Source organism: Clarias gariepinus, chromosome 8 (assembly GCF_024256425.1).
Source record: "Clarias gariepinus isolate MV-2021 ecotype Netherlands chromosome 8, CGAR_prim_01v2, whole genome shotgun sequence".
NCBI classification, from domain to species: domain Eukaryota; kingdom Metazoa; phylum Chordata; class Actinopteri; order Siluriformes; family Clariidae; genus Clarias; species Clarias gariepinus.
The window spans coordinates 33,754,670-33,766,935 of NC_071107.1; the positions used below are offsets into that span (position 1 = coordinate 33,754,670).

At 36.9% G+C, this 12,266-nt stretch overlaps 1 protein-coding gene across 1 annotated transcript; it reads left to right on the forward strand.

Annotated features, from left to right (window-relative positions):
* Positions 1 to 200: 200 nt before the first annotated feature.
* tmem50a (transmembrane protein 50A) lies at positions 201 to 10,886 on the forward strand. The gene is made up of 7 exons (XM_053501913.1): positions 201 to 303; positions 4,238 to 4,343; positions 6,449 to 6,561; positions 6,662 to 6,729; positions 8,788 to 8,880; positions 9,245 to 9,305; positions 10,214 to 10,886. The coding sequence occupies exons 2-7, from the start codon at positions 4,242 to 4,244 to the stop codon at positions 10,257 to 10,259; spliced, it is 483 nt and encodes a 160-aa protein (XP_053357888.1). The 5' UTR covers positions 201 to 303; positions 4,238 to 4,241; the 3' UTR covers positions 10,260 to 10,886.
* The last annotated feature ends 1,380 nt before the right edge of the window (positions 10,887 to 12,266 follow it).

Sequence of the window (12,266 nt, forward strand, 5' to 3'; positions counted from 1 at the left end):
CAAATATCTAAGAAACAGATATGTCTCTAGATATTTCTCTTCACACAGGGTGTTGAATAATTGCAGTGTGACAAATATGCTAAAACACAAGAAGAGGGCAAATACTATTTCACAGCACTCTGTGTGAGGGTGTGTGCGCGCGCGCACAGACTGTAGGTATATTCTTTGTGATGTGTAATAAAGAATTGTACCTTTTCCAAGGCCAAAGTGGCGCCTGTCTGCGCATGCGCATTACTGAGCCTCTGAGGGTGAAGAGGAAGAATTGTTCGGTTGTGGACTTACAGACGATAACAACAACACAAGGTAAGGACTTTTCTTACATTTAATCGATGTATTTATTTAAACGAATGTACAGTCGTGCGGTTTACACCCAGATAAGCTCTCAGCACCCGTCTGTTAGTGTAAAGATTGATGGAGCGATTCGTCTCACCTAAACAATACAGCGGTAGCTAACTAGTCTGGGTTGCTGTGTTTCAAATTGACACGTAATGTTCTTCTTAGGGCGTGTAGAACGCGTAAGTTCCATATGCAATGTAGTGCGCTTAAGTAGGCAGGCTGACGCGAGTCGAGATACGGCCTTGGACTGTTTGCTAGGTGCTTGTTTTTTGCTAGTCATGCTGAAATTCCGTAAAATTTAAGATGAGGTTTAAGTTGACAGCATTGATAGAGCAAATATTTTTTGTTATTTCGTATATCTAATTTTAGTTTTTGAATATTTTTCCCTGTTCAGTATCGAAAGTTAGTTTTTTTTCCTTAGCTTGTTCCTGGTTAGCTGTGTGTACAAAGGCAATGAGTTTAACTGCGCAACCAGATATAATCTCCTCCTCTCCTTCTCATTTAAATATTAACAATAAGGATTATAATTGAAATAAATGTAACATACATTTATGATTTTTTATCAACCATGTCATTGGTGTTATTGTCAGCTGTAATATATTTATATATAAAATACATTAATAGGGATGGGACTCAGTAGTCACCTCCGATACAATATTATCACGATACCTTGGTGACTCTATAATTCTATAAGTTCTGCTTAATGATGGTTTTGAGCTGCACGTGCTGCTCGTGAGCTCCCAGTGATCTTGACCTCATCTGCCCTCTGTATCTGCTGACTCATCCATGTGCTGAACTGGACTTCATGTTAATTTAAGTAACTTCTGTTATATTGAACTTTCAGCTGCATAACACACATGAACACACAGCTGCATAACACACAGCTGCATAACACACCATAATTTCTATCCATTATGGGTTCCCTGTTGAGTCCGGTTCCTCTCAAGGTTTCTTCCTATTGCTATCTCAGGAGGTTTTTCCTTGCCACTGTCGCCTTCACCCTTGGCTTGCTCATCAGGAACAATCTCATTATTATCTAGAACATTTTTCTCACACATACACACTTCCATAAATTTTCTTTTCAAATTTTCTTTTCATTTTGTGAAGCTGCTTTGAGACAATGACCATTGTTTAAAGCGCTATACAGTGGTGTGAAAAACTATTTGCACCTCAAAAGCTAGACATCATGCCAAGATCCAAAGAAATTCAGGAACAAATGAGAACAAAAGTAATTGAGATCTATCAGTCTGGTAAAGGTTATAAAGCCATTTCTAAAGCTTTGGGACTCCAGCGAACCACAGAACCATTATCCACAAATGGCAAAAACCTGGAACAGTGGTGAACCTTCCCAGGAGTGGCCGGCCGACCGAAATTACCCCAAGAGCACAGAGACGACTCATCCGAGAGGCCACAAAAGACCCCAGGACAACATCTAAAGAACTGCAGGCCTCACTTGCCTCAATTAAGGTCAGTGTTCATGACTCCACCATAAAAAAGAGACTGGGCAAAAACGGCCTGCATGGCAGATTTTCAAGGCGCAAACCACTTTTAAGCAAAAAAGAACATTAAGGCTCGTCTCAATTTTGCTAAAATAACATCTTAATGATTGCCAAGACTTTTGGGAAAATACCTTGTGGACCGACGAGACAAAAGTTTAACTTTTTGGAAGGTGCGTGTCCTGTTACATCTGGCGTAAAAGTAACACAGCATTTCAGAAAAAGAACATCATACCAACAGTAAAATATGGTGGTGGTAGTGTGATGGTCTGGGGTTGTTTTGCTGCTTCAGGACCTGGAAGGCTTGCTGTGATAGATGAAACCATGAATTCTACTGTCTACCAAAAAATCCTGAAGGAGAATGTCCGGCCATCTGTTCGTCAACTTAAGCTGAAGCGATCTTGGCTGCTGCAGCAGGACAATGACCCAAAACACACCAGCAAATCCACCTCTGAATGGCTGAAGAAAAACAAAATGAAGACTTTGGAGTGGCCTAGTCAAAGGACCTGAATCCTATTGAGATTAAAAAGGCGGTTCATGCTAAAAAAAAACCCTTAAATAAAGCTGAATTACAACAATTCTGCAAAGATGAGTGGGCCAAAATTCCTCCAGAGCGCTGTAAAAGACTCGTTGCAAGTTATCGCAAACGCTTGATTGCAGTTATTGCTGCTAAGGGTGGCCCAACCAGTTATTAGGTTCAGGGGGCAATTACTTTTTCACACAGGGCCATGTACAGTAGGTTTGGATTTTTTTCTCCATCATTTAAAAACTGCATTTTGTGTTTACTTGTGTTATCTTTGACTAATAGTTAAATGTGTTTGATGATCAGAAACATTTTGTGTGACAAACATGCAAAAGAATAAGAAGTCAGGAAGGGGGCAAATAGTTTTTCACACCACTGTATAAATAAAATTGAATTGAATAAGTACCACAATTTTATAAATTTCCCTATTCGATATTACATTTCCCCCCGACTAGGTTGCAATTTTAAACCTTTAAAGATGTTTAATGATAAATTAAATGTAGCCTGTACTTTACAACACTAGCTTTCTCACTAAAAACCAAGCGCAGCATTTAAACACTACAAACTAACTTTAAATACAAGGGTTTAACATTTAACTGTGCAGCACGTGTCTCTGTCCTTCACCTTATTTATTAAAGTTTCCAAACAAACTTAGGAAATAATTCACACCTAAAATGTGTAACTAGTTCAGAGGGCGCCACCTGCAACGTCTTTCCTCTTTAAAAGTCTCAAAACTCAACTTGACAGTGAGCACGCGGGTCGAGTGGCTCCGAGGGCGTGTGCGGCTCCTAACGTGGACACACAGGGTCACATTATTTGCAACTATTTGGTGCTCGCTGTGTTTTGAGACTTGTGTAAACATGCGTAATGAGTGGGTCTGAGACTAATCCAATCAAAGTTTTTAGAAAAAGGCAGATCAGAGACTTTTACTGCACATGTTTTTTAAGAATGTAACGCCATAAAAATGTGTTTCAGTTGCAGCACTCTGAAGCTTCTGCGCTTGGTATAAACGATTCTGTATTACACCACAAAAAAAATCGGGATTCATAATTGAATATATATTTTTCCCATCTTTAAACAATAATGCTGTAAACTGTGTTCATTTATTGCCTACATCCTACAGTACTGATTTTCTTTTTTTATTTTAACCTTTTAATGTAGTTCATATTATTAGCTCATTTTCACTTCATGTAATGCACTAAAGAGGATTTGCGATTCAGCCCTGTGCTATAACAGTTTATCCGTAAGTTTATTCTATTTATCCCTGTGTTATCTATTTAGCTATAAATATATATATATATATATATATATATATATATATATATATATATATATATATATATATATGTTTATCTAAATAACATCTAGTTAGCTATCCATGTGTTATTTATCCGCATCTTTCTTCTATTTATCCGTGTGTTTATTCTTCTGCTATAACTTCTTATCTGTGTGTACCCTCCGTAAGTGATAACATATGGGTGTTATTTGATTTTTAAGTAATTACATAATTGGCCTAAGCAGGTGTTATTAATAAATATGTTAATCTCACTCACTCTCGCTCACTCATCTTCTATGCCGCTTTATCCTGCATTCAGGGTCGCGGAGCCCTGGAGCCTATCCCAGGGGACTTAGGGCACGAGGCAGGGTGCACCCTGGACAGGTGGCTAATCGATCGCAGGGCACATACACAAACACACTCTCACACTCCCATTCACACTCTACGGGCAATTAGGGAACGCCAATTAGCTGAACCTGCATATTTTTGGACTGTGGGAGAAAACCTGAGTACCCGGAGGAAACCCACCAAGCACGGGGAGAACATGAACTACACTAGTTTGTTTATAGATATAAATGTTGAAATAAATATTTTTTGTGTGTTCAGGAAGATGTCAGGATTCCTGGATGGTATCAGATGTGGTGATTGTGAATGCAACATCGATTGGGCAGAAAAAAGAAACACCATCGCTTCAATAGCAGCTGGAGTCTTGGTATGTGCATAATATTTTATAATTTTCCTTAAATTTCCTCTGGCCTAAGTTCTGCTATCCGACCACGCAATCATAAATAGCAGCAGATTTCATATTGCTGGGCTACAAAACAAAGTCCAGAAACCCCAGAGACCTCTTACTTTTCTACCCCCTCAAATTAGGCATATGTGTTTGTCATGTACACAACCATACACAGTATGATAGGCAGTGAAATGCTCATACGACTATCTGTGACCTAAAAAGGAAAGATAGGATAGAATAAGAGAGATTTTAATGCAATAAAAGGAAAAATGAAATGTACAAATCTGGAAATTTACATAAAAGAAAATGTATCTTAAATATAAATATATCACACAGAATGTGCAGTGTGTAATTGTAATAAAGCCCGTGTGTGTTGATTTGTGTGTTTTAGTAGCTACGAGTCTAGGTGTTTTTTTTTGTTTTTTTTTGCCGCAGACGACGCCACCTACTGTTACAGTCAGGGAAGAAAACCTGTGACTTGCTCATGGTATGACGATAAAATCTGATGACGATCGTGCCTGCTTTTACCTATTTAAGTGCGAGAAACGCCTGTGACGGAACTTCCTGAACAGACACCCTTATGACCGGCCGCTAAACAAACATATCTCTCAGATCTTTATTTATTTATTTATTTTCATCTTCTGTCGAACAGATAGATAGATAGATAGATAGATAGATAGATAGAAACTTTCCAGTAGCAAGGATAGTAAGACAGTAGACATGTAGTAGCGCCATTATCAGACCATGATTAAAAGAACAACAAAGTATAATAATAAACCTATTTTAAAGGCAAATATCTAGAAATAATAGGGTGAATATGTTCGTTTAAAAATGACAGCAGTGCAAGAAGGAGATAATGAAGGTCAAGCAATGAATAGGCGTGAATCGATGTATGTTTATGCTGAAGAAGACTATTGTTAAAAGCAGCACATGATGATCATAAGTGCAGCACATGATTGAGGTCACGTGAGACTCTTTCTTGAGCGCCTTCTTTTTAGGGTTTGGCATTTGGATTTATTTTGAAGTAAATATTTAGTGCATTACGCAGAGTGGAGAAAACATTATTCCATTGGCTGTGTAGTAGTATTGGGCAGTATGATTAAATTAATGTACAGTATGTCACAATAGTGAGTACACCCCTCTAATCATATGTTATTATGTTGGAAAACTCCTGTTTGGCCCAGTGAGGGCATCATGTTTTGGTTCAGAATGTCACAGCACATGCTGGAACCCATGTTTCCCCTCGATGAACCACAGCCAGCAGCACTCATGCAGCCTCAGACCACGATGCTCCCACCACCATGCTTAACTATAGCTAAGAGACAATGTTCTTGCTACTACTTACGATGGCATCGCCACACATACTGGACACCATCTGCCCCCAAAAAAAGTTTACTTAGTCTCATCAGACAGGACATGGTTCCAGTAATTCATGCTCTTGGACAGGTTGTCTTCAGCAGACTGTTTGCAAGCTTTCTTGTGACACAGCTTCAGAAGAAGCTTCCCTCCGGGATAATGGCCATGCAGATCAACATGTTTAAATGCTCTCACATAAGACACACAAATTTGTTTGGTCCTATCAAGCTGACAGACACATGGACTCGATGAATAGGACATGTGACGTTGCTAAAGAAACAATGTACAGCTGGGGTGTACTTACTTTTGTTCCCAGCTATTTTAACAATAATGGAGTTATTTTCAGAGGACAGTAAATCTATGTTATACAAGCTGCAATTTGAAGACTCAAGTTTCATTTCTATAGTATGGTCCTTTGAGGAGATATAATAAAATGTTTGCAGTTTTTTTTAAGTTGTATACCATAAAATATTTTACCATGATTTTTTTTGCCCAACCATATTATTGTATGTAGCTCAGTTAAATAGACAAAAGACATTGTCTTGGTTGGCGAAAACAAAGAAAAAGTAAAAAAATAAATAAATAGACGAACTAATATTGTGAGTGGTGTTCAAATAATCCCTGTCTCATATACACACACATACACACACCCTCACAGTATAATTAATGATAAAATAGTTACGTTAATCCTGACTCCATTAATCACCTTCCTGTGGGTTTTTGCGCAGTTTTTTACAGGATGGTGGATCATAATCGACGCAGCCATAATGTACCCCAAAGAGGAGGAGTTTCATCACGCGTACCACACCTGCGGAGTCATCGCCACTATAGCGTTCCTCATGTAAGGCCTGCCTTTTACTGCATCAAAATTTTATGTTATTTATGTGCGAGTTTATGAAGAAGAATGCTAACGTTATTTCCGCATTTTCTGCCTGGTGTAGGATCAACGCGGTGTCAAACGGCCAGGTGCGAGGTGACAGCTACAGCGAAGGCTGCATGGGACAGACAGGTGTGTACAAATAACACTAAGACAAGTGTTCTTGTCCCTAACCCAAGGTGTACAGTAGCCAATCCCAAACAACAGCGGTGAGGATATAAACAGCTTGAGCTGCCTGAGCAGACAAACCAGTCTGTCTGGATTTCCTTATGAACCGGACAGACTGTCAGCTGAGATTGTTAGTGTTAGGAGCCTGTATTATGTACACGGCTGAGCGTGCGGCTCTTATTCGGATCATTAACAATTCCTCAAGAAACTTTTACACAACAAGAGGTGAATGCTTTAAAAGGTTTAATATCTTTCACATTTTAAATAAATCAGGTGCATTAAGGGCAAAAAATAGTATTTATCAGGAGGGTGGAGTTGTAAATGCCTCTAGTGTCAAGTGCAGAAGTGTTATCCTCAAAATGCAAAGCAGCAACCTTTAGTACATTTAGTTTTTTTTGTTGTTGTTTTTTGTTTTTGTTTGAAAACTGGTCTGTTGCAAAATCTGGATTTGGAATAGACATCTGGATAGAAAAAGTAATGATCTGAAATCCAAAAGTTTTTAAAAAACTTTTTATTGCCCCTTAATAATGTCATAAAATAATAAAGTAATAAAATAAAATAAACATCTTCATGCAATCTTTAACCCCACACACTAAAATACAACTGTTCTTCAAATCTGTTGTTTCATATTGAAAAATTTGAAATGGTTTATTTTAAAAAATAATAATAATTAAAATTCAAAGTAAATTCAAAATGTTTTGCCTTGTTCGTGATTCGTTCACACTTTTTATATAAACTTACAGTTACACTGAATGCATGTGCTTGTTTGGTTTCCTCTGGTTACTTCCGGTTTCCTCCCACAGTCCAAAAAAACATGCAGCGAAGGCTTATTGGTTATTCCAACAGTGTGTGAGTGGATATATATATATATTTTTTTTTCATTTTATTTAATAAATTTTTTTTGCACCACAGACCAGTTTTATGTAAGGACCCGCGACCACACACTTGGAACAAAGCATAATGGAGGGCGTAATGAATATAACACCATAACGCTGATGTTCCCATCTAGCAGGGTTTTTAGTGCTTTTGTGGCGATTTCAAGATATCACGCATTGATTTTCATCCAGAACAGCATCAGAGTTGAGGTTGCTTCAAACACACTGGATCTATTACACACACAGCGGGCCTGGAGAGGGAATCTTATGCTGCGATGTGTTATTGTTAACGAACGTTTACATTCTGATCATTTTTCAAAATTAAACACTCTGCAGGCTACATTAGTCAATAAAATGAAAATAAAATGTATAGATTTTTAATGCTGTTTTTGCAGCCTGGCACTAAATCATCCATGGCCCGGTACAGGTCCGAGGGCCATGGATGGCTATACAACATGAGTGAGAGCTACATCTAAACAAATTTCACCTTTAGCTCTCTCTTTTAAGATTGTTAAAAAATAATAATCATAATCTTCATTCTTGGTGTAGTCCTAAAAAAAAAAAAAAGTCATCTTCCCACCATGCCAACAATTAGATGTTTTTTTGTTTGTTTGTTTTTCTCAGATTTTCTCCCTAATTTAGTGTTGTCCAATTCCTCCACTAGGGGGCTCCCACATTAAGGCTACTACTACCATTCAGTCCGGAGGGCCGGAGACTATCACGTGTTTAGTCCTAAAATAAAATAAACATCTTTACAAAATTTTTACCCCTGCTCATTAAAATGAATCTGTTCTTTAAATCTGTTGTTCTTACGGAAAAAAACAAAAATAAAATGGTTTATGTAAATACAATCATAATTAAAAAGTGATTTGTGCGTTGTGCGGTTTGCCTTGTGCGTGATTCGTGCACACTGCCATCAAGCTGAACGTTTCCCACCTCGTTAAAATAATTTTTATAAACTCGTTATCTCTAATCGCTTCTTATTAGTCCTAGATGACGTGGACCGTCTGCAGTTTTAAGTCTGAATGAGCTGTTACTATAGCAGCAGGCGCGTTAATTTAAACCTATGTGAGATTATAAAAAAAGAAAAGACAATTTCTGCGTTGTAAGGGTGTAATACCGTCTTGTGTGTCGTGTTGTTGTGCAGGTGCGAGAGTGTGGCTGTTCATCGGCTTCATGCTGGCCTTCGGCTCTCTCATTGCTTCCATGTGGATTCTTTTCGGAGGTTTTGTGGTGCCTGGTAAGACTTTTTCCCCCCTTTTAAACATGTCATACAGTACTTCTAGACAAGACCAACAACAACCATGGACTAGTGACGTACTTGGACCTGAAGACATGAAATTGTGTTTTTTAAATAGGCAGTGTTTCGCTCATCATTAAATAGCACTACTAATAGGATTACAGATTAGACCTGAAATGAATAGCAGCATAGGGACTAACGGGCTTAGATATTAACCAATATAGAAAACCGTGTCAGCTGAATAACTGTTAAGTTTTGAGAAATTGAAACGTTTCAATTGAGAAACATTCTATTGTCACACTTTTTATTTATTTTTTAATTTTTTAATGCTTTAATGTTAATTTCTTGCTCTTTTGGTTAACAGCGAAGCCAGCAGTGTACCCTGGGATTGCAGTTTTCTTCCAGAATGCCTTTATCTTCTTTGGGTATGATGTAAAATCACGAAGCTTATTGTCATTTAAACAGAGTATTTGCATGATGACACCCACAAAAATGCATCCATTAAAAACTCCTTAATTGCTATTTAATACCGTGAAATTTTATAAAGAAATATATCAACAGAAAGATCAAAATTTTTGCTATTTTGATCTTTTCAAACCTGTTATTTTTTTATGTATTAATTTATGTACATATTTATGCACATATTATACACAGCACGCAGTAACAGATATTCCCCGTCTTACAAATGAGTTCCGTTCCGGGAGCACGTACGTAAGTCTGATTTGTCCTTAAGTCCGACTTATATAAGACTCTTAAACGCCTTTGATACCAGTCCACTTGACTAAATTTGTCCCCTTCCCCCACACTGCATCATGTTGGCAAAAAAACTTAATCGTGAAGGAAATTAATTTCTCAGTGAAATGTAAGCATTGTCACCTTTAAATCGTGAGAGGAATCCCGGATGTCAATTTTGTCTCAAAGCCGTTTTCCACTTTCTGAGATCTGTTTTGTTGAGGATTTTCTGAAATTAGGATTATTCTCCGTCAGGACAACTTTCCAGAACAGACATGAAACCGGTCAGACCAGTGAGAGATCGATTCACTTACACATTGAAAATTTTGTATATAATTGTAAATATTGGTATCTGGTGCACTGCAGTGTCTATTATTTTGTATGATTCATGTGAGCTACTTCCGCGATTGAACCGGAAGTGGAACTGCAGTCCGTTTGTATCTGCGGAAATTTGTAACTCAAAGTCGGGGACTACCTGTATCACTACTTGTATTCTTCAGTAGTTTGCTATACCAAAAAATCAACATTGTGACCAACTTTAGTATATCATTTTATACTTTTTTTTTTTAAAGTGTTTTGTGTGTTTTTGTTTTTATTGTAGGGGTCTGGTGTTCAAATTTGGACGCACAGAGGACCTGTGGCAGTGAAATCCCTCTTCTCATGACCATCATACATCCCAAGTCTGTCTGTACTGTTTCTCTTCTCTCTTTAATTTTTTTTTTCTCTTTTATATTTACACACCGCCACCCCACCCCACCCCCACCTTTCCCTGTGCGACTACCAGACATGTGTCTAGACCAACAGTGAGGAGTTGCTGCTGTACAAACCAAGCGTGACACATCTACTGTAACCGCAGAATTTAGGAAGTACTTCAGCTGGACAGAGAGAGAGAGAGAGAGACAGGAAACACTGATGTAGCAGATGTGTCCGTTTCATGACACGCTGCAGTCCTGTTACTCACGTTGCACTGTTCTTTTACCTCATTTTTAGCTTTAGTTTTTCCTTCAGATGTGTTTCAACTCTTATTCACGGTTAGTGTCTGTGTGGATGTGTGTGAAACAGCCTGGGAAAATCTTTCAAACTGGTCAGATTTAGACACTTTACTATGGCGCTATATCTACTTTTTTTGTTTTCCTGAACATGTGGCATACATATCTTGCTTTTAAAGCAAGATTTAAAGATCCCCAGTGAAAACTGCTTAACCTTCTTCAACATTTATAAGCTACTGATGAATCTGTAAAAGTAAAAAAAAAAAAAAAAAAACCTAATTCTTATTGAAATGAATGGGAAATATTTTCTGATTGATTTCATCCACTTATTTCTGTCCCATCTCTTAAATGTTTTTTTATTTTATCTCTCTATTTAAATAACACCCTTTTTTTCCCCTTTTTTTTAACCAGCCATGCCTTCAAGGCTTTCCCAATTTACCAGTGGTATTTACTCTAGTCTGTCTCCTTCACTGGTTTCACTGGGATATTTAGGAAATAGTTTACCTGCGAATGGGAACATTACGTTATGTTTCCTCACCTGTTTTCCAAATACGACAAGAAATATAGTTTAATGAGATCCTCTTTTTTTTCTTTGCTACTTGTATTCCTTACTAGAAATGAGCGCAAACCATCACTTAACCAGCTGCATCAAAACAAAGTGTAAATTTTGATGAAGAGTAACATTAACCATTAAGTTCTACAATATGTCTCTATTTTTTTTTATGTTACAAGCGTTGTGTTAAATTCACTGTTTTCTTATTGTAAAAAAAAAATGTTTTTAGTTATATGCTCTTGTAACAGATAACCAGCTTTGCGAATCCCTGTTCCTTTTTTTATTTTTTTTCGCTATTCTGTACCTCGTGTTCATTTTGTATGCATTCAGCTTTACATTTGCACTGTATTTATGTAACACGGCTGCTGTACAGCGATGACGTTGTAAAATGCAAGCACAAAAAACGAAAGAAAAATGCAGCCTGTCCATCTATCGCCATCACTTTAAAGCATTTGTTAGTTCAAAACACTAGAAGAATGTATATTCTCATTTCGTCTAATAGTTTTTGTTTCCTTTTTTTTTTTTTTTTTTTTTGCAACTGTATTTGTTGAAAGAAATAAAATGACAAAATCTCCGCAACATTTTTAGGTCGACAAACGTTTTTAATGAAATATACTGATGATAGAAATTCATGATATTTTTTTGCTCAGGCATTTGAAGTAATCTGAAATTATTAATAAAAATGTGTAATAAAAATGAGGAACATTTTATAGAAAATATCTAAAGAAATCTAGAATATGCATTTCCATGTGACTGGTTTAAGAACAAATGTTTAAAAAATAATTTAGCTTTTGTACAAATTTTTTTCTTTAAACATAATCAGATAGTAGTCAAGTATATTAAATATAAAACATATTATGTATGTTCATTAATATTAAAACTGCAGGACAATAGAAACTGTTTGGAATCAGCACTAATGTCCTGATCAAAGTCTAAAATATTTATTAATATGTGTCATAAGTAATATTAACATGTGTAATGTGTCACGAAATGCAACTTTATTTATTTACAGGATTGATTAGTTGAGTTAGGGATTAAATTAGGCCAATATAAAGGGTATATAATATAATATTTTTTAAACTAGATGTTAATAAATGCGCTGGTTATTGAGA

What these genes read in the sequence shown, in the direction of transcription:
- tmem50a (XM_053501913.1), top strand. Translation starts at nt 4,242, where the DNA reads ATGTCAGGATTCCTGGATGGTATCAGATGTGGTGATTGTGAATGCAAC. An exon ending in AGGCTGCATGGGACAGACAG is followed by an intron (nt 6,730 to 8,787) that starts GTGTGTACAAAT and finishes GTTGTTGTGCAG; the next exon opens with GTGCGAGAGTGTGGCTGTTC. An exon ending in CGGAGGTTTTGTGGTGCCTG is followed by an intron (nt 8,881 to 9,244) that starts GTAAGACTTTTT and finishes TTTGGTTAACAG; the next exon opens with CGAAGCCAGCAGTGTACCCT.